Here is a 19,501-nt window from a genome sequence, read left to right as displayed (position 1 = left end):
TATGAATTGTGGAACTGGAATCTTTTAGTGAAGGAAATTATTTATATATTTATATTACAACTGAGCATGAGTAAATTTTAAGCACACGAGAGACGAGACACTCGGTAATAGTCGAACGATAGAATTTTTTTTTTTACAAATTCAAGATTCATGAAAAGTCTTTGAGGAATCTCCAGTAGATGATGCATTAGCTCAGAACTCACGGTCAGGGAAGAGAATCGGAGCAACAAGTGACCAGATGAAGAGACCAGCAGTCGCCCAGCTCGTCACTACACGGACCCACACAGAAGGCCACCCAACATCGACCAGCTTACCACTTTCACCCACTGAAGTTGACCAGCCAGTTAACAGCATTGCAGAGTACATACTAGCCAGAGAGAAGATGATGTGGAAGAATGCGTATGAGTATGACACTGGTTTCTTATTCTCTTTCTCTTCCTTCTCATCTGCTTTCCCGTCTAACGGAAGCAGAGGCTTCTCTGAAAAATTTCAATGAGAGGAAATACCTTATGGTACTTAGAGAAGCAGATCTTATGCACTCACTCACACAAAAAGGTTATAAAAACTGGGATTTGAAATACATATTTCATTTCAGTCCTGATTCGCGTTTTTAAACAAATATATCCTTATGTTGCAAAAACAAGGAAGCAGAATTTGAGAGAAGGTTTTTTTTGTCCAAAATATACCTGCGCGGGGAGAATCAGGAGGGGAGAGAAGAGTAGTTGAAGAACCAGCACGAACAGCAGAGTAAACAACAGAGAGAACAGTTGTGAGTAATCCAATGGTCATTGTGCCTGTTGAAACAGCTTTGGAGTGCTTGTGGAGACCATTGCACTCATAGTCGCGGGGTTCACTTGCAAGTCCGCTGTAACAGAGGTACATGCAATAGAGAGATATAACTGATGCTGGTAAAATACTTCCACCGACCTGCCAAAAAAGGTTAGCTTGACTTCAGTGAGCCTGAAGTTGAGAGTCAAGTAATATCCATATAAAAGAAATAAATTCGAAACTTACAGTGGGATGCAAAACTACAATAGCAAAGACGAATACAAATATCAGAGTCATGACAATGAAGAAGGTGTTAAGTCCACAATCATGTCCAGATGGAGTAAACCAATGGAAGAGAAGCCCAGAGAAGACGAATGTAGCCAAGTAACATACAAGAGAAACAACGAGTAACGCAGCATACCTATATATAAAGTCAAGTACTTAGATTAACAGTGGGATAATGAATTCACATATGATTTGATTGAATACTATATCTACTAACCAGAACTGCTCGTCATAGCCGACCCATGTGTCATTCCAACCATGAACGAAATCCAAAAGAAGCACAACTTGAACAAGAAGAAAAAATCCAGCACCAAACTTCGACATCGATTCTGCAAGATGTCAAATTGATTATCATTAGTTCAACGCTAATCCATTAACTCATTACTTAGCTATATGATAAAATGAAACTTACCATAGAAACTGATGATTTCATTTGGAAGGAAGAACATCAAGATGACCAAAATGCACCAACTGATTATTTTCATCATCCATCCACCATGGTGTATACCATCACGAGGGTCTTTCTGATTTTTCACACCGATCATCATAACGGATAGAATAGAGAAAAATAAGAAGTTCCCTAAGCTGACACGCAGCACAGCATCAGTCTCAAACCATTCACGATCAGGTGTCTTGTGAAAATGGTTAATCCCTGCACAATGTTAATAATTAGTTCCATAAGCTAAAATATTCTCACTAGAGGTAAAAAAAAAAAACAAAAGGTTAAAAGAAAGAAAAGAAAAAACAACTTACAAGGGAGCTTCTCCATGAGAGGAGCAGCAACCTCACGGAGAATCCATGAAACGATTAAGGAAAGTGCAAAGAGACCACAGTAAGCAATTCTTGCAGAACGTCTGCTGATACCAGAAACCACAGTACGGCAAGCATCGCATGCACAAGCAGCACAGCACGATGCGAGACAAGAAGCTGCAAACATCTTCTATCTCCTCCCAAGATCAAAGGGTTGTATTCAATATTCAGCTGCTTATAGTACCAAAGAAAAATGCAAACACATATCAACAAAAACCCTAAATTTGGATGGAGACGGTAACAAAAGCGTCTTTTTTTCAAAATCGAGTGGAGAATAAATCAATTCAGCTCAGAAATCGATCCTATGAAATTGGAATAGGATTGAAATAAGCTGAGTATTATTTTCCCCAAAATCGAGATGGAACCAGAGTTTTCCGATCAAAACTTTTACAGAGGAAGCTGGTACTATTGATCGGATTATACCTCTAGAATGATAGAAATAATACAAAACAAAAAAAAACGAATTGAGAAAGAGAGAATCAAAATACCTTGAGCGAGCGATTGATCAAAACCTTTGAGCTATCTTTCTCCTCGAAAAGTAGAAGAACCAACTCGGGTGTTTCCTTTTTTTCTTTGTTCTCTCGCTCCTTGATTTCGGACTTTGACCAAACTAACGAGGGAATTGGTGGGTCAATATAATCATCCAATATATATCCTTCATATTAAGCCCACTAATGGCCCAATAAAACCCCAATATCTTTAAAATAGTTCCTTTTACCACACTGATGGTTTCGAGATAGACCGCAACTTTACAGTATACTCACTTGAGAATCTACCTGGTCAGAGTTCTACAAAACTATAAATCAAAAAATACAGTAACATCTTTTTTTTTTTTTGGGGTTTAATGTTAAATACAGTAACATCTTGTACAAAACAAAGCTCGTGATTAGGATACTCGAAAGTGGTTTCATTTCGTAAACGATTTTTACAATTTGGTTATGCTATCTATATAATACGTGTTTGTTTGTGAACAGCCTCTCGATGCTGCAAGAGCCAGAGATCCTAGGTATATATATAATACTACATTCCATGATCCATCTATTCTAGACTTTCTAGTTCTAGAACATGCCCATCATCTTTTAAATTATAACACAAAGGAGTGGAAGGAAGCTAATAACGCATCATCATTTTTATTTTTTTCCCATCTTCTCTTCCTTTTTGCTCGTATATAAAAGGAATCCCTAGAATCCCGTTTTATGTAACGGACTTTAATAAGCCGCGTACGGCGTATCCGGTAAATCGGCCCAGCTCGAGCCATCAACCAACGGAGGAGATCTCTCTCTCCCACTCATATCGCAACAACGCTGCCGGAGAATCAACCTCTACAAATCGAGACCGGCGGACTTAATTTTGTCGGAGCTGGGATCAGCTTTTATTAATCTCCAGATCCCTCACCTGTTTCTATATCACCGGTTCGTTCTCGAAATCTTTTTTTCTTTTTCTTTTACCTGCTTCGGATCTGTTACCCTCAATCACCGGCACTAGTCTTTTTGTTTTCTTATTCCCTCGATTGATAATTTGTAACCATTTCATCGTATATCTCCTTAATCCATTGTGTTGTTGTGTATTGTAAATTGTGATTGGTGTTTGATGTTACTGTTGGCCATTGCTGCTCTAATCTCCTTCTTCCGCGTAAGATCCAAAAGCCAAATCATAGATAAAGGATTAAATGTGACCTCCACATTTGGTTATTTAACCTCGCGTGAGTCGATCGAGATTCTCATTGACAATTATGATCTCCAGGCTCTTAATTATTTGGTTGCTGTAGAAATGGTTTATGATGGAATAAGATCCCAACATTTAATTCAATTTGATTATGATTCTCCTCTTCCTAGTCTATTTTGGTATGTGTGTAAACGGCCTTTGTGTCAATTTTGCAGGTTGGTATTATTAAGCCATGGTTCTTGATGGGCATGTATCTTCACCATTAAGGAGGCAACAGTGTCTAAAGAAGCAGTGGGAAGAGTTGGGTAGCTGCTCCACGGTTGTTCAGAGGCATAGATATCTCTTAACAGCGTTGGCGCTTTTGGCATTCCTCTGCACTATTTATCTCTACTTTGCAGTCACTTTAGGCGCTAGGCACTCGTCGTGCTATGGCTTGACAGGGAAAGACAAGGCCATGTGTCAATTACAACATGTTGAAGCTATCTCCAAAGGCAAACTGAAATTCTTCTAGAGTGTTATCGGCGACACCTTGCAACCCCATTTATTTATCTTGTAATAAAACATTTTTTCTTTTTTTTGATTCTATGTTCCTATTTGTGTGTTTTTACATGATGAAAAACCAGATATCCATAATTGAAAGATAAATCATTTTTCGCTAGATGGGAGAATACATATGCAGTGTTTTAGGAATGCTTACCAGCGGAATGATGATGATACTGATAGCAGCGGGATATGACTTGTAACCAAACAAGTTTAGACTCTGAAACTGAAGCCACGATGCTACAAGTCAAACATTTTCTTACATATCTTTGACCAATAAGTAACTGCAACTAGACAAGTAAGTTTAGTTTCTTTTCAGTGATCAAATATCAAATTCACACTTCATTTTAAAAGTATATATAAGCTTCATTCAAGTATTTTTGTGGATAAAATATTGATGACTTGTTGCCGTGTCTTCTTGTTGATTTTCTTATCACCATGTTCGTCTAACTTTAGGGATTCACTGAACATAAAGTCTTGACTACTTTTGTACATGCCTCCAGAATCATCCTCTGTTGATCTTCATGGCGTGGTCCTCTTCATCATCATTTTTCAAAATATGCTTCCAAATCTTGAGGTAAGGAATGGATCCTCTCCAGCTCAGTTGAAGCCTCTCTCATGTTTGGTCTTTTACTTCCTTTCCGGCTAAGACACTTTCGAGCCAGTTTTGCCACTGCCATCAGTTGGTCAAGGTTGCTTTCATCTTTGATCCGAATATCAATGATATCAATCACTCTGTTTTCTTTCATGGCCTCAAGGAAATGAGTTGCCAATCCCCTTCCTTCCTCAGAACGGATGAGTGACAACGGTTTTTCTCCTGTTATGAGCTCTACTAGGACAACCCCGAAACTATATACATCACTCTTGTCAGTATATTGGCTTGATAGGAAGTACTCCGGATCCATGTACCCAAAAGTTCCTGCAACCAATGTTGTCAAATGAGTTTGATCAATGGTTACAGATCTTGAAGTTCCAAAATCAGAAACTTTAGCTCTGTATTTTTCATCCAATAGGATATTGGTAGCCTTGATGTCTCTGTGGTATATTGGAAATGATGCAGCCGAGTGCATGTATGAAAGAGCTCCTGCGATCTCTATGGCTATTCGAAGACGCACTTCCCAAGTCATCGCATAATCGTCGGATTCATCATGAAGGCGCTTGAACATATCTCCATTGGGAACATATTCGTAAACCAAGATTGGAACCTCTGTTTCCAGGCAGCATCCCAAGAGTTTCACTATATTCCTATGGTTAATCTGTGAAAGAAGGATGATCTCATTGATGAACTTTTCCAGCTGATCTTCATCGACAAGTTTGGATCTTTTAACCGCAATGATCATGCCATCAACCAACATCCCCTTATACACTATTCCTTGACTGCTTTTCCCAAGCACCCTTTTCACGCTAAAGTTGTCGGTAGCTTTCTTCAACTCCTCTGAGCTAAATATCCTCGACATCTCTACGTTACCGTCATTTGTAGTAGTTAGTTGTTGTTTTAATAGCAAGCCTCCATTACGTCTGAAGAACTTCCTGCTACTGATGACCAACCTTCGCTTTCTTATAAGAATGGCTGCCCCAAGTATCCCAACAACTAAAAACAATAGCCCCAACAGACCTATAAGAACCCCTGCAACAACAAAGAAATACATAAACTTCAATACTTCATGCTCTGCCTTGTAGTATGGTAGATGGAAGGTGCCATTAGAACTCACCTTGTAGCACAAGGGATTTAGCCGGCTTGATTATCTCGGACTCTGGCTCGCATTTGTAGCCTCCCGGTATGTTTACACAAGTTCCTTCTTTACAAATATTGGGTTCTTTGCAATCATCATTGTCTACATGTATATCATCAATTATCAGAACTAGTGATCTGATTTATTCTGAACAATAGTCAAGGCCACAAAAAGGAAGAAGAAACAAACAGTTACCTATGCAACCCCCTCGAAGGTATGGATTCCCTGTGAAGCCAAGGGAGCAATAGCAGTTCCTATAACTCATCTCGGAAAAGTAACCATACTCACAAAGGCAACTATCACAGGACGAGTAAGATCTGTGATAGGTTAAATTTATGCAGCCGGAGGGGGTTCTAAAGCGTGAATCCGAAGTATCGAAGTACCAACCTAGCTCTACCACCGCGTAGCCACGAGCATGGAACTGTTCTGGTACAGTAACTTTTGACGGAGAATACCTCTTGCTAGACTAGAAAGCAACCTTGCACCCTTCTCCTCCTGTGGCATTTATATTGACACCTATCACTTGCGGACGCTCCACCGGTATCCTCGCCTGGCAACAATTGTAACCGTCACATGTTGAGGTTGATACGTGCTGACTACTCTTGCTGTCTTGGCAGCTCGATTCACATCCCAAGATCTCTGATTCAATATCTGTCATCAATGCCTTTGTACCGCAACCAACCGCCACAAGGCAGTTTTCGTCTGTTAGGAAATATGGGCTTCCCCTGCCTGTGACGTTTAAATCCGGTAGAGACTTTTGGGGTCCTTGACTAGTATTACTTGAACATCCCAACGAAGTCACAAGGCCTTTGATGTGAACAACTCCGTATGGTTGATAATCTGGAAGAGAGATGTTCATCACCTCCCGGTTGATCATAGAGAGGAACGGGACAGTTGTGCTAGACGACTCAGAAGTGGAGGTGTTGCAGACAACCTCGTACCAGCCGTTGAGATAACAATCCTTTCCGCCAATTCCGAATGGGAACGGAATCGATATACCTCCACAGCTTCTATTACAAGAAGCCGAAGAATTCTTACTGTTTGGAGGTGGAGGTGTTGCTGCTAATGAGCCATTCATGAAAAAAGTTAGGACACACACTACAACAATACACAGAAGCCAGTAAATTTTTCTCTTCATATTTCTTTAGTTAAATTTCTTATCAATCTCAATCAGCTTTTCTATGAAAAAAAATAGTTAAGGACCCGCCAGATCTGATGTAAAAGGTCAAGAGTAGTTTTAGAAAGAAGTGTAAAGAAGCAAGTTACAGAGCACATTAGAAAGAATAGAAACACTACTAACAATATGGTCAATGTCAATATGCATGAGGGATTATAAAATTCCAATCTTTTTTTCTGATGACCATATGAAAGTAGACCAACTATATTATACTCATTTGACCATCGTCGCCATGCTAGCATGTTCGTTCAGGAATCAGGGATACAAAAAATATAAATAAAAATAAGTTGACCAAAATTACGTTAGCTTAACATATCAACGAATCTGTGACCATTTAAATCAAATGTAATCCAAGTAGTGGCGATCACATGGCTAACGGATAGATGCCGTGGACTTTAAAGTTTGAACCAATGAACAAATCTGGCCAACTGATCAGTTGATAGCGTAAGAAAGAAGGTTCCAAGGTATCAATCAGTGAGAATTCTGAGTACATGCCCAAGGTACATTCTTCTTCGTTTTATTTAACATCGAATTAATACCTTCCTTTATTAATATTATCAACTAACGCAATCAGAATGTAACTCATGCATAGACTACAACATTCTTTATTTTTCGGTTTCATGATGCAAATTGTGTGTGGTGAAAAGCTAGCTGAATCATATAACATTTTTCAGCAAATGAGGATGTTCATATGCATTGTTCCGAGTTGACCATCACCATGTTCGTAGAGGAACTAGAGGCTCAACATCAGACGTGGGGGATCCATTATTAAACATAGAGGCTGGAGCAGTAATACCAACATCCCAAGTCTCGTCAAAGTTGAGTTCCATGACTTGGTCCTCCTCCTCGTCATCGTCCTCAATATGAATCTCTGAATCATAATGTGATGAACGAATCCTTTCCAGCTCAATCGAAACTTCTCTCATGTTTGGCCTTTTCTTCCCTTTTCGGTTTAAACATCTTTTAGCCAGTTTTGCCACTGCCATCACTTGGTCGAGGTTGAATTCATCTTTGATCCGATCATCAACTATATCAAGAACTCTGTTCTCTTTCACGGCTGCAACGAAATTAGCTGCAAATCCCCTGTTTTCTTCAGACTGGACACGTGAGGACGGTTTCTTTCCGGTAATGAGCTCCACGAGGACAACTCCAAAACTGTACACATCACTTTTATCCGTAAACTTGCTTGACTGAAAGTACTCTGGATCCACGTACCCAAAAGTACCTGCAACTTGAGTTGTCAAGTGAGTTTGATCTAAGGTTACTGATCTTGAAGTTCCAAAATCCGACACTTTAGCCTGATATTTCTCATCCAGTAGTATATTGGTAGTCTTGATATCTCTATGGTATATAGGAAAAGATGCAGCTGAGTGTAGGTACGAAAGTGCTCCTGCTATCTCTATTGCAATGTGAAGGCGCACTTCCCAGGTCATTGAATAATCATCAGATTCATCTCGAAGACGCTTGCATAAGTCTCCGTTCGTAACGTACTCATAAACCAGGACTGGGACTTCCGTCTCAAGACAACATCCCAAGAGTTTAACAATGTTTCTGTGGTTGATCTGAGCGAGAACAACAACTTCATTGATGAACTCTTCTACCTTGTCTTCATCCATGGCTTTCGACCTTTTCACTGCGACGATTCTACCATCAACGAGCATACCTTTGTAAACAGTACCTTGACCTCCTTGCCCAAGAACCCTATTCTTGTTAAAGTTATCAGTAGCTTTCTCCAACTCATTCGAGCTAAATATCTTTGACATCTCTACATTGCCTTCTTTTCTAGCTAACTGTTGTTTTAGCAACATACCTCCGTTACGTCTGAAGAACTCTCTCTTTCGAGTTATCCTCCTCCGCTGCTTAATGAACCTGTACAACCCGAAAATTCCAAAGGCGAAAATCAAGAGTGCTGAACCTATAAGAACACCTACACCAACAAAATAAAAAAGCATTTACAGAACAGAACAGAACAATAATATTTTCAACACAACGCTCAGGATAAACTCAAATTGACTTTTACCTTGAATCACAGGCTTGAGCTGCCCTGGTTTCTTTGGCTCACACGTAAACCAACCGGGCTTATTCACACAAGTTTGGTCTTTACACCTTTTGCGTCCTTCTTCTAGTTTACATTCATCGATGTCTACAAAATTTGATTCATAATTAATGATAGAAGACTTGATCTATGGAGACAGAAAGAGAAACGCATCTCCTACCTACGCATCCACTTGGAAGGAATGGATTCCCTGTGTAACCCATCGAGTTACAATAGCAATTTCTATAGCTGAATCCAGAGAAGTAGCCGTAGGAGCAAATGCAAATCGTCTCGACACCGTACCCGCCATCTTGTGATGTATCTGATACATTTTTACAACCTATGGGGCTTAAAACACGGGGATCCGAAGTATCAAAGTACCATCCAAGCTCCACCACCGCGTACCCGTCACCATGAAACTTTTCTGGCTCTGTAATATTCAAACTCGAATACTTCTTGCTCGTCAAAAAAGCAACTTTGCATCCTCCTTGTGTTGTGTTTCTCTCTTCAGGTATCTCTATATTGACTCCAATTACTTGCAGCTCCCCTTCTGGTATCCTCGTTTGACAACATTTATAACCAGTGCATATTTCGTTTCTGGTTTTTTGGCTGCTACTGTTTCTCTTGTCACAGCTTGACTCGCAACCAATGATCTGCGATTTGACATCCGTCATAACGGCCTTGACGTTGCAACCAACAGCCATGAGGAGGTTCTTGTCAGTGAAAAAATAGGGGCTGCCTTGACCGGCAACGTTTAAAGGCGGCGATGTAAGCGGCTGAGATGTCTCGGTAGAACAGCCGGACGAAACTACGGGACCTTTGATATGCACAACTCCGTTAGAGTAGTACTCCTCAGCATCCGGAAGAGAGATGTTTACTAATTCTCTGTTGATCCTTGAGAGAAACGGAACAGAGTTTTTACAGGCAACCTCGTACCACGGGTTTAGATAGCAATCTTTCCCACCCATACCAAACGGGAAAGGAATTGACATGCCTCCGCAGACTCTGTTACACAGATCTGGAGGTTTTCTTGCGGATGAGACGCCATTGATGATGAACAGAGATAATAGTAGGACAAAGATAACTAGTGGAATACAGGGGAGGTTGTGAGTCTCTGCCTTCATACTGATGCTGTTCTTGTTAATGTTCTCTCAACTTTTGAAGTCTTCTAATGTCGTGTAATGATGAAGGGAGAAAACAAAAATCAAGACTCCCATAGTTTGACGAAATTGTGATAAGATGGATCATGCGTGAAAAGAGATGCAAAACAATGTTGACCAAACTTACTCTATGTTCAAAAGTCAATGTTGACTCTTAATTAATTTTGAAGTTTAACTAATGAAACAATGATTGCTGCCAGAAGAACTTCAGTTGAAGCTTAAAAAATAAAAAGTCAGCAGAGGAATGGCGACGACTAGTCCAACTTTCAAGTAATGTGTGCCTGTGTGGCAACCAATTGCTGACGTGGATCTTTTTTTTTTTTTTTTGCAATTGACGTGGACCAAGTTTGCGTCTAACTTTTAAGGGAAAAAAAAATGGAAGTGAAAAAAGTAACTGGCCTCCTTCACCAACGAAAATTCCGACGAATCTGGATCCCAATCTTTACTAGTTTTACGTTCTGATTAAAAAGAATAAATCTCATCTCCGATGTGATCTTCTTCTTTGGAAACCCGAGAAAATAGTTGTTTGTTTTACAGGTTCTATTACTTATTAACATGCTTTATAAGTACTTCTACTAGCAAACGCATTGCACACATATATGTTCCAGCAAAGTCTTACAACCGTGGTTTTAAATAATCTTTTCTGTTGATTTACATCATTACATGACTTGATCCCCCTCTTCGTCTTCGTCTTCAGTGTGGAGATCTAACTCTTCGGGTGATGAACGGATCCTCTCTAGCTCGATTGAAACCTCTCTCATGTCTGGCCGCTTCTTCCCTTTCCGGTTAAGACATTTTCTGGCGAGTTTTGCTACCGCCATTACTTGATCAAGCTTCCTTTCTTCTTTGATCCGAATATCAATGATGTCAACAGCTCTATTCTCTTTCATTGCCTCGAGGAAATCAGTAGCCAAACCTCTGCCTTCTTCAGACCGGACACGTGACATTGGTTTTTCTCCCGTTATGAGCTCCACCAACACAACCCCAAAACTATAAACATCGCTTTTATGAGTGTATTGGCTCGACATGAAGGTACTCCGGATCCATGTACCCGAAAGTTCCTGCAACTAATGTTGTCAAGTGAGTTTGATCGATAGTTATGGATCTTGAAGTTCCGAAATCAGACACTTTTGCTCTGTATTTCTCATCCAATAGTATATTAGTAGTCTTGATATCTCTGTGGAATATTGGGAAAGATGCAGCTGAGTGCATGTATGTAAGTGCTCCTGCTATCTCTATGGCTATGCGAAGCCGCACTTCCCAAGTCATCGTGTAATCATCTGAATCATCATGAAGCCGTTTGAACAAATCTCCATTGGGAATATATTCGTACACTAAGATTGGAACTTCCGTCTCCAAGCAACACCCCAAGAGTTTCACTATGTTGCGGTGATTCATTTGTGAGAGAAGAACGACCTCATTGATAAACTCTTCCATTTTGTCTTCATCCACAAGTTTTGATCTTTTAACGGCAACAATCCTCCCGTCTACTAGCATTCCCTTGTACACAGTGCCTTGACCACCTTGCCCAAGAAATCTCTTCACACTAAAGTTATCAGTGGCTTTTTTCAACTCTTTTGAACTGAATATCTTTGACATCTCTACATTTCCATCCTTTGTAGTTATTTGTTGATTCAACAACAAGCCTCCATTTCGTTTGAAGAACTTCTTGCTTTGCACGATCCTTCTTCGCTTCTTAACGAATTTAAACAGCCAGAATATCCCAACAAAAAACAATAATCCAGACAAACCTATAACAATACCTGCACCAGCCAAAGAAAAAGGTACATTATCCTCTGCTCTGGCTTATATTCTAGTAGTTAAGTGGTGCCACTCACCTTGAATCATGTGGATTTTGGCAGGCTTGTTTATACTGGGCTTAGGCGTACACGTGTATGATGGTCCAGGCATGTTAACACAATACGACTCTTCCCCACATCTATGACGTCCTTGACATAAATCAGTTTCTAACAATTTTGAATCATTATTTTTGATGATTTTAGCCATTTTTTAGCTTAAAAAAAAGAAGAGAAAAACAATCACTTACCTATGCAGCCACCTCGAAGGTATGGGTTCCCTGCGTAGCCAGAGTTGCAATAGCAATTCCTATAACTCATACCGGAAAAGTAATCATACTCGCAACTGCAATTATTATCTGAGAAGTAATCACCAACGCTGGTCAAATTCGCGCAACCCAAGGGGTTCCTAAAGCGAGAGTCCGAAGTGGAAAAGTACCATCCTAACTCTACCACCACGTATCCGTTGCTATGAAACTGTTCTGCCTCTGTAACATTCAAAGGCGAATACCTTGCGCTCGTCAAGAACGCAACCTTGCACCTTCCTTCTCCTTCGCCTGAGCTTTCTGCATTGACGCTTATAACCTGAGGACGCTCCGACGGTATCCTTGCTTGGCAGCATCCGTAACCATCACAGATCGAGTTTGTTACTTGTTCACCACTCTTGCTGTTTTCGCAGCTCGACTCACAACCCAAGATCTCTGATTCAATATCCGTCATCAGCGCCTTAGTACCACAACCAACCGCCACGAGGCGGTTCTTGTCAGTGAGGAAATATGGACTACCTTGACCTGTGACATTGAAACTCTGGAGTGACTTTTGGGATCCTTGACTAATATTAGTAGAACAACCCAACGAAGTGACGTGATTTTTGATATAAACTAGTCCATGTTGGTCGAATATTTCTGGAAGAGAGATGTTCACCACTTCTCTGTTAATCCTAGTGAGGAAGGGAACGTTTGTGCGGGATCCTGAAGTGGTGCTGTTGCAGACAACCTCATACCAGCTGTTGAGATAACAATCCTTCCCGATCCCGAAAGGGAACGGAATCGAGATTCCTCCACATGTTCTATTACAAGAAGTTGAAGAATTTTTGTTAGGAGGTGTTGCTGCTGATGAGCTGCTGATGAGAAGAGTAAAGACAGATGCTATAATACACTGGAAGTTGTAAGTCTTTGTCCTCATAATTCTGTTTTCTTTAACCTTAATCTGATCAATCTTCTCTTTTAGGAAAAGTGTTTTAAGTACTTTTCCTGATCTGTTGAAAAGGTCAATAGAAGTATAGATAGAAGCGTGAAGCAAGTTACAAAACATTAAAATAACTCTATCAAAAAATCAACTCATGTGTGTTTTAAATTAATAGAAGTAGAACAGTTTTGTACAAGCTCCCATTATGGTTTTCTGATTTTCTAGTCCAGGTAAGTGAAACTCCAGAATTTGGAAGAAAAAACAAAACACAAGAAGAGCAACTGCACAACTGAAAGGCTCTGTTGTGAAAACAGAGTACTCTGCTTATGTGTTGGACCGAGTTGTCAGAGAAGCAAAGTCACTTATTATCTCAGCTAAGTTTATTAATTTCTTTGTAGGAAACCAGGTTTTATTTTGGTTTTGGTGTGTGTTAGTATATTGGAGTTGAGTTTAATTGTGCCAACTAGATCTGGAAAAAATTTCATAGATAGAAATTTTTCTAGACGATGTGTCTTAATAAAGGTTTTAGCTGAATCCTACATTATTTAGAGGTAAGCTATTGTGCTGATTGCTCTCTTATTTTTTGCACATGAGAGTCTCACTATAGCGCATATAGTTGCTTTCCCAGACCGAGAAACCTCATGTGCTTTAGTTACAGCGTATCTTTGATTTAATCATTGCTTGCTTACAGAATATGCACGTGTGTAAGTGTTTCTATGCCCTTATGACTCAACTTCTTATATCCAAAGATACAGACTCCCATCCTGTACACGCCCTTTGAATCATCTTCTGTTGATTTCCATGGCTTGGTCCTCTTCAGCATCATTGTAAATATGGACCTCCAAATCTTTAGGTGATGAAGAGCGGATCCTCTCCAGCTGAAGTGAAACCTCTCTCATGTTTGGCCGCTTCCTCCCTTTCCTGCTGAGACACTTTCGAGCGAGTTTTGCTACTGCCATGACTTGGTCCAGCTTGGTTTCGTCTTTGATCCGATCATCAATGATGTCAACTACTCTGTTTTCTTTCACGGCGTCAAGAAAATCAGTTGCCAATCCTCTTCCTTCTTCACACCGGCTTCGGGACAGCGGTTTTTCTCCTGTTATGAGCTCCACCAGGACAACCCCGAAACTGTAAACATCGCTCTTGTCAGTATACTGGCTTGATAAAAAGTACTCTGGATCCATGTACCCAAAAGTGCCTGCAACCAATGTTGTCAAATGAGTCTGATCAATGGTTATGGATCTTGAAGTTCCGAAATCAGATATTTTGGCTTGGTATTTTTCATCTAGTAGTATATTAGTAGTCTTGATATCTCTATGGTATATTGGAAATGAGGCAGCTGAGTGCATGTATGAAAGAGCTCCTGCGATCTCAATGGCTATACGAAGACGCACTTCCCAAGTCATCATGTATTCAATGGCTTCGGATTTGTCATGAAGACGCTTGAACAGATCTCCATTGGGAATATATTCGTAAACCAAGATTGGAACCTCAGTCTCTAGACAACATCCCAAGAGTTTCACAATGTTCCTATGGTTAATATGAGAGAGAAGGACGACTTCATTGATAAACTCTTCCATCTTGTCCTTACACACAACTTCCGATCTCTTAACCGCAACGATTCTCCCATCTACTAGCATTCCCTTAAACACAGTTCCTTGACCGCCTTGCCCAAGCACTCTGTTCATGTTGAAATTATCAGTAGCTTTCTTTAATTCTTTTGAGCTAAATATCCTTGATATCTCAACATTTCCATCCTTTGAAGTAGTTAGTTGTTGTTGCAACAGCAAGCCACCATTACGTTTAAAGAAGTTCTTGCTGCGGATGACCTTCCTTCGCTTCTTGGTGAATTTATACAGCCCAAAGATTCCGATGACAAAAAACAGCACTCCTAGACCTATAAGAACGCCTACACCCACGAAGAAAAAGGAAGTAAACTACTTTTCTGTTTTCTAACTTGTAGTCTTATAGGTGCAATGCATGATGCTATTTTAACGCACCTTGAAGCACGGAGGCTTTTTCTGGCTTGGTTATTTTTGGCGAGCAGCTATAGCTTCCAGGCAAGTTCACACAAGTCATTTCTCCACAATTGTTGTGTCCTTTGCATTCGTCTACATCTACACATTTTTTAGTCATAGTTATTTATTGATGATTTGCTAGGAAAAAGAAAGGCAGCAAAAAGAGTAAGAAAAAGAAAAAGAAAACAATCACTTACCTATACAGCCATGTGGAAGGTATGGGTTCCCTGTGTATCCCCAGTTGCAATAGCAAATCCTATAACTCATCCCATAAAAGTAATCATACTCACAACTACATTTATCGAAGGAGCTGTAAGAACTGTAACGTGTCATATTCTTACAGCCCAAGGGGCTCCTAAAGTGAGAATCCGAAGTGTCAAAGTACCAACCTAGCTCTACCACCGCATAGCCACCAGAATGGAATTGCTCTGGCTCGGAAACATTCATCGGCGCATATCTCTTGTTAGTCAAGAATGCAACACTGCACCCTTCTTGTCTTGTGCCACTAGTGTTTTCTATATTGATACCTATAACCTGAGGACGCTCAGAAGGTACCCTCGCCTGGCAGCATTTGTAACCGCCACATAAGGAGTTGGTTACCTCTTCACTACTCTCGCTATCTTGGCAGCTGGATTCACAACCCAAAATCTCTGATTCAATATCCGTCATCAAAGCCTTTAAACCGCAACCAACCGCGAAGAGACGGTTCTCGTCTGTGAAGAAATATGGGCTGCCCTTGCCCGTGACGTTCAAATCCGGCGTTGACTTTTCGAGTCCTTGACTACTACTAACAGAGCAACCCAATGAAGTCAGTGGACCTTTGATGTGAACGACTCCGTATGGTTTATTACCATCCGGAAGAGAGATGTTCACAACTTCCCTGTTGATCCGTTGGAGGAACGGGACAGTTGTGCCGGAGAACCCGGAAGAGGTTGCGTACTTGCACGCAACCTCGTACCAACCGTTGAGATAACAATCCTTTCCAACGCCGAATGGGAACGGAATTGAGATTCCTCCACAGACTCTGTTACAAGAATTACTATTTGGAGGAGGAGGCGTTGCTGCGGATGAGACATTGATGAGTTGAATAGTTAGGACAGAGAGTGCAAGGCAGAGGACGATGTAAATCTTCGTCTTCTTCATACTTGTGCAATTTTTTGATTAATCTGGTCGATATTCGTTTATCTTGTGTGTGACAAAAGTCCAGTCTAGTGACGCGTTCAAACAAGTTTGAATAGACGTGCGAAGTTTTTATATCAAAAGTCAACTCTATATGGATCTTTCGTTCCAGCTGACCATTGACTTGAGATGTATGAAAATTTGACTTGGCAGCTACTAGCATAATTTAGAGATTAATTAAATATTAACAGTAGATATAAGCACAAAGCCCGTCTAGCTCAGTTGGTAGAGCGCAAGGCTCTTAACCTTGTGGTCGTGGGTTCGAGCCCCACGGTGGGCGATATTTTTTAAAACGTTTTACAAATGCAATGGAGAGACTAGTATTCTAGTCATAGTCCGATCTCACGAAACGTTCTAGTCAAGAGCTATTATTACTTTCGTTGATAAATGTTTGTGGTTCTTGTAAAAATAGTAAAATCCAATTACGTTCGTGCTGGATTCTAAGACAGCTACTGGGACGTCATTGTCAATCGTTGACTCTAAAATTAAAAGCGAAACCTTAATATTGATGATAAGTATTGAAGCAGAGTCCATATAATACTATTGAAGACCAAAGCAATAAGGAACCACAATATATCATTCTCCAAAATCGGATAAATCAACATAACTAAACATAGCGAATCACACCAAATTTTCAAATGATACGGTTCTAACACTAGTGGTCTCCCATGAAGATGCGGTGGTGATGTTGGATGAAGAATCAGTAAGAATGTTCCAAGGATCTCTCATGGCATCTCATCATCTTCCTCGTTATGAAGTTGGACTTGTGAATATCGAATCCTCTCCAATTCCATTGAGAACTCTCTCATATTGGGCCGTTTCTTCACATTCAAGTTCAGAAAACTCCTCGCCAGGTTTGCCACCTCCCTGACCAAGCACACAGCTTACACTGAGTTTTTCTGTGGCTTTCTCCAATTCTTCTGAGCTGAACACTCTTGTCCTCTCAATGTTTCCTTCGTTCGAAATCAATTGTTGTTGCAACAATAGTCCTTCATTATGTTATAAGATGCTAAAGCTAATGTAAAATCATGAGTTATAATAAGTAACTAACCGAAGAAACCTCATCGGTTGCCTATTTGGACCACCTTGCCTGCAACGCTGAAACTTCAAACATTTCATGCATCTTAATTTGTATAATTGCAAAAAGTCTACATAGGTCTCTGTCTTAGTTTGTTTATTTTTAATTAGCATAGTCTTCCCTAATTGATATGAGAAGAGCAGAAATTGATTAATTGAAAATGAACAGTTTGCACAGATAAATAAGGTCTGGGCTTTTCACAATGGGTGGTGAACTGATTATCTTTATCAGGCAAATCCATCTTATTTTCCCTTCTCATGCTCATGCGTGTATACAGTTCACATTAGTTTCAAATCATCTACTTAAAAGATATAAGAATACTACTTAATAATACAGACACTCACAGTTTACACGGACTGACACTCTATATCACTTTAAGCTCTTTCAGCCATTCAGTATGGAGGGGACATGGATCTGGTTTCCCTTCTGCAACCGCCTTCTCAGAGAGCGAATAAAACCAACCATTCCTCCATTTAAACTGCAGTATCAGTAAACTAGTTGAGACACAAGATACTGGTGTACAAGCAGTTAAACAAGAGAGATCATGATGAATATACATATCATATATCATATATGTACCTCTTTAACAGCAGTCGGGAAATGAGAAACAGCTCGCGAGTAAGCACAGAGTCTCTCCACCATATTCTCTTCAAAGGTTAGTCCTTTCTCTGCAGCAGCAGCTGCTGCAAGTTCTTGGATGAGTCTCGATACCTGAAGGTATAAATAATTAGAACTAAACAGTGATTTTGAATGCTAAAACGAAACAAGGAATTGAATTTTTGTACTTCATCTCTATATTCTTTCTCCACCATGCCAACACTTGCACCTGGATGACGAGCTCCAACAAGCATAAATGCACAAATCCAAATGAGTTTCTCCAACATTTGCTTTTGAAAAGCTTCTTTGTCAAGTACCTAACCTCACAAACACCAAAAAAACAACACATTTAGTTAATTCAGGCAGTTGCTGTTTAATCAATATAGAACAAAAGATAAGCTTCTAGTAATAACCTTGCAAGAGAGGCCACCAGATTGCAATCTTGCAGCTACCTCTGAAGCCCATTTTCCATAAGCAGCAGTTAGACCTTCTGGATTAGTGTCAGTCTTTCCATCCACTGGAGGTTCGCCGAGCTTTGACACAGCAAAATAGGCCAATACTTGGTCTGTATCACCTAAACCTTTGCTCTCAAACCACGGCTCCATCATTCCATTTTGGAAGAAGACCAAATCTGATTACACACAACATTTTTAGTAGACGAAGTTCATGTAATTGAAGAAACTTATCATATTGTTTACACATCCAATCAAATTTGATAATCTGATAATTTGATCCTTACAAATTCGGATACAATGTAGACTGAGCTCTGCCACGATCGAACCCTTAAAACATCTAACAATTTGGTTCAGTAAACGATTCTAAGTGCGTACGAAAGTTTATACCTTTCCATCTAGACGGAGGAGTAGCTTCAAGAACAGCATCGAGATCATCATTCCTAGTACAAACCAAAATGGGTCCTTCAAAATCAACCGGAACTGCTTCTCCTCTCTTCACCAACAAATCCTCGCCATTACCCATTTCCTGTAACGCTCGTCCGACTCTTCCGCCACCCACAATAACGGCTGGAGCCAGCTTTTTAGCGGTTGCAACAGATGCAGCCATAGCCATTGGGACGGAGAATCTCACACTCCGAAGTGAGGGTTTAATGGATTCAGAGTGTCGGAGGAGAGAGAAACGAGCTGAAGCGGAGCAGGAAACAGCAAACAGAGTACTGCTGGCTTTAGCCATGATGACGATAATGGGCTTCGACGACGTTGTGGCCTCTCATGGTGTGGACTATTTTGGAACAGTGATGGTCTAATAGCCACTCGATGGTTTGAGGCTCTAGCTTATCGGTTTTGGATGAGTCACGAGGATAAAACGGCATGACGTTAAATAAATTAAAAGCAAAACAGCATGTAGTATAAAACTGTACGTGTTTGAAAGTTAAAACACAGTTCCCGCGGAGCCTCAATCCAATCATCAACCTTCAGTTTCCCGACAAAGGAAAACGACAAAAAGATAAATCAAAA

The 19,501-nt window shown here is 40.3% G+C and overlaps 7 protein-coding genes and 1 non-coding gene across 13 annotated transcripts; 2 read left to right on the top strand and 6 right to left on the bottom strand.

Annotated features, from left to right (window-relative positions):
• Positions 1-2: 2 nt before the first annotated feature.
• Positions 3-2,475, bottom strand: LOC17898495 (probable serine incorporator). Of its 2 annotated transcripts, none has more exons than XM_023789894.1 (7): positions 2,352-2,475; positions 1,807-2,037; positions 1,466-1,705; positions 1,271-1,382; positions 1,015-1,189; positions 687-927; positions 3-479 (listed from the first exon to the last, which is right to left on the bottom strand). In XM_023789894.1, exons 2-7 carry the CDS (start codon positions 1,988-1,990, stop codon positions 193-195), a joined length of 1,239 nt encoding a protein of 412 aa, XP_023645662.1. In that variant the 5' UTR covers positions 1,991-2,037; positions 2,352-2,475; the 3' UTR covers positions 3-192. The 2 variants fall into 2 exon arrangements, with proteins under 2 accessions (XP_023645662.1, XP_006307669.1); XM_006307607.2 differs by having other exon boundaries at positions 1,807-2,034.
• Positions 2,476-2,899: 424 nt separating this feature from the next.
• On the top strand, positions 2,900-4,186 carry LOC17897923. Its single transcript, XM_006305746.2, has 2 exons — positions 2,900-3,275; positions 3,744-4,186. The coding sequence occupies exon 2, from the start codon at positions 3,761-3,763 to the stop codon at positions 4,037-4,039; it is 279 nt and encodes a 92-aa protein (XP_006305808.1). The 5' UTR covers positions 2,900-3,275; positions 3,744-3,760; the 3' UTR covers positions 4,040-4,186.
• A 303-nt stretch (positions 4,187-4,489) lies between these two features.
• On the bottom strand, positions 4,490-7,061 carry LOC17899925 (wall-associated receptor kinase-like 5). The gene is given in 4 exon segments (XM_023776802.1): positions 4,490-4,618; positions 4,620-5,695; positions 5,781-5,903; positions 5,997-7,061. Coding segments are annotated over 4 exon segments (2,187 nt in total). The 5' UTR covers positions 6,940-7,061; the 3' UTR covers positions 4,490-4,573.
• A 336-nt stretch (positions 7,062-7,397) lies between these two features.
• On the bottom strand, positions 7,398-10,168 carry LOC111832594 (wall-associated receptor kinase-like 4). Its single transcript, XM_023789932.1, has 3 exons — positions 9,195-10,168; positions 8,999-9,121; positions 7,398-8,905 (listed from the first exon to the last, which is right to left on the bottom strand). The coding sequence occupies exons 1-3, from the start codon at positions 10,135-10,137 to the stop codon at positions 7,692-7,694; spliced, it is 2,280 nt and encodes a 759-aa protein (XP_023645700.1). The 5' UTR covers positions 10,138-10,168; the 3' UTR covers positions 7,398-7,691.
• Positions 10,169-10,675: 507 nt separating this feature from the next.
• On the bottom strand, positions 10,676-13,154 carry LOC17897138 (wall-associated receptor kinase-like 1). The gene is given in 4 exon segments (XM_023790256.1): positions 10,676-11,204; positions 11,206-11,936; positions 12,012-12,140; positions 12,221-13,154. Coding segments are annotated over 4 exon segments (2,166 nt in total). The 3' UTR covers positions 10,676-10,832.
• A 473-nt stretch (positions 13,155-13,627) lies between these two features.
• LOC17900782 (wall-associated receptor kinase-like 6) lies at positions 13,628-16,388 on the bottom strand. The gene is made up of 3 exons (XM_006306814.2): positions 15,373-16,388; positions 15,158-15,274; positions 13,628-15,066 (listed from the first exon to the last, which is right to left on the bottom strand). The coding sequence occupies exons 1-3, from the start codon at positions 16,316-16,318 to the stop codon at positions 13,940-13,942; spliced, it is 2,190 nt and encodes a 729-aa protein (XP_006306876.1). The 5' UTR covers positions 16,319-16,388; the 3' UTR covers positions 13,628-13,939.
• A 173-nt stretch (positions 16,389-16,561) lies between these two features.
• Positions 16,562-16,634, top strand: TRNAK-CUU. The gene has a single exon. It is a non-coding gene; the product is annotated as a tRNA-Lys (tRNA).
• A 232-nt stretch (positions 16,635-16,866) lies between these two features.
• Positions 16,867-19,284, bottom strand: LOC17900928. Of its 5 annotated transcripts, none has more exons than XR_002832442.1 (7): positions 18,872-19,284; positions 18,443-18,660; positions 18,218-18,346; positions 18,012-18,143; positions 17,777-17,910; positions 17,406-17,458; positions 16,867-17,307 (listed from the first exon to the last, which is right to left on the bottom strand). XR_002832442.1 is itself a non-coding variant. In XM_023777046.1 (6 exons), exons 1-5 carry the CDS (start codon positions 19,215-19,217, stop codon positions 17,797-17,799), a joined length of 939 nt encoding a protein of 312 aa, XP_023632814.1. In that variant the 5' UTR covers positions 19,218-19,284; the 3' UTR covers positions 16,867-17,458; positions 17,777-17,796. The 5 variants fall into 5 exon arrangements, 3 of the variants coding, with proteins under 3 accessions (XP_023632814.1, XP_023632813.1, XP_023632812.1); XR_002832441.1 differs by having other exon boundaries at positions 17,406-17,452; XM_023777046.1 differs by having other exon boundaries at positions 16,867-17,458.
• Between the last annotated feature and the right edge of the window lie 217 nt (positions 19,285-19,501).

Source organism: Capsella rubella, unplaced genomic scaffold (genome assembly GCF_000375325.1).
Source record: "Capsella rubella cultivar Monte Gargano unplaced genomic scaffold, Caprub1_0 scaffold_1, whole genome shotgun sequence".
NCBI lineage: Eukaryota > Viridiplantae > Streptophyta > Magnoliopsida > Brassicales > Brassicaceae > Capsella > Capsella rubella.
The sequence above is the reverse complement of the archived record's forward strand: the minus strand, read 5'-3'. Positions and strand labels throughout refer to the sequence as shown.

Bases quoted from the DNA above. Each gene is read 5' to 3' on its own strand.
- LOC17898495 (XM_023789894.1), bottom strand. From the start codon at position 1,990: ATGTTTGCAGCTTCTTGTCTCGCATCGTGCTGTGCTGCTTGTGCATGC. The intron at 1,706-1,806 runs GTAAGTTGTTTT...AACATTGTGCAG, and splicing joins TCTCATGGAGAAGCTCCCTT to GGATTAACCATTTTCACAAG. The intron at 480-686 runs GTATATTTTGGA...GAAATTTTTCAG, and splicing joins TCCTGATTCTCCCCGCGCAG to AGAAGCCTCTGCTTCCGTTA.
- LOC17897923 (XM_006305746.2), top strand. From the start codon at position 3,761: ATGGTTCTTGATGGGCATGTATCTTCACCATTAAGGAGGCAACAGTGT.
- LOC111832594 (XM_023789932.1), bottom strand. From the start codon at position 10,137: ATGAAGGCAGAGACTCACAACCTCCCCTGTATTCCACTAGTTATCTTT. The intron at 9,122-9,194 runs GTAGGAGATGCG...CAAATTTTGTAG, and splicing joins CCTTCCAAGTGGATGCGTAG to ACATCGATGAATGTAAACTA. The intron at 8,906-8,998 runs GTAAAAGTCAAT...TTGTTGGTGTAG, and splicing joins GCTCAAGCCTGTGATTCAAG to GTGTTCTTATAGGTTCAGCA.
- LOC17900782 (XM_006306814.2), bottom strand. From the start codon at position 16,318: ATGAAGAAGACGAAGATTTACATCGTCCTCTGCCTTGCACTCTCTGTC. The intron at 15,275-15,372 runs GTAAGTGATTGT...AAAAATGTGTAG, and splicing joins CCTTCCACATGGCTGTATAG to ATGTAGACGAATGCAAAGGA. The intron at 15,067-15,157 runs GTGCGTTAAAAT...TCGTGGGTGTAG, and splicing joins AAAAGCCTCCGTGCTTCAAG to GCGTTCTTATAGGTCTAGGA.
- LOC17900928 (XM_023777046.1), bottom strand. From the start codon at position 19,217: ATGGCTAAAGCCAGCAGTACTCTGTTTGCTGTTTCCTGCTCCGCTTCA. The intron at 18,144-18,217 runs GTACAAAAATTC...TTATACCTTCAG, and splicing joins AGAAAGAATATAGAGATGAA to GTATCGAGACTCATCCAAGA. The intron at 17,911-18,011 runs GTACATATATGA...CTGATACTGCAG, and splicing joins TCCCGACTGCTGTTAAAGAG to TTTAAATGGAGGAATGGTTG.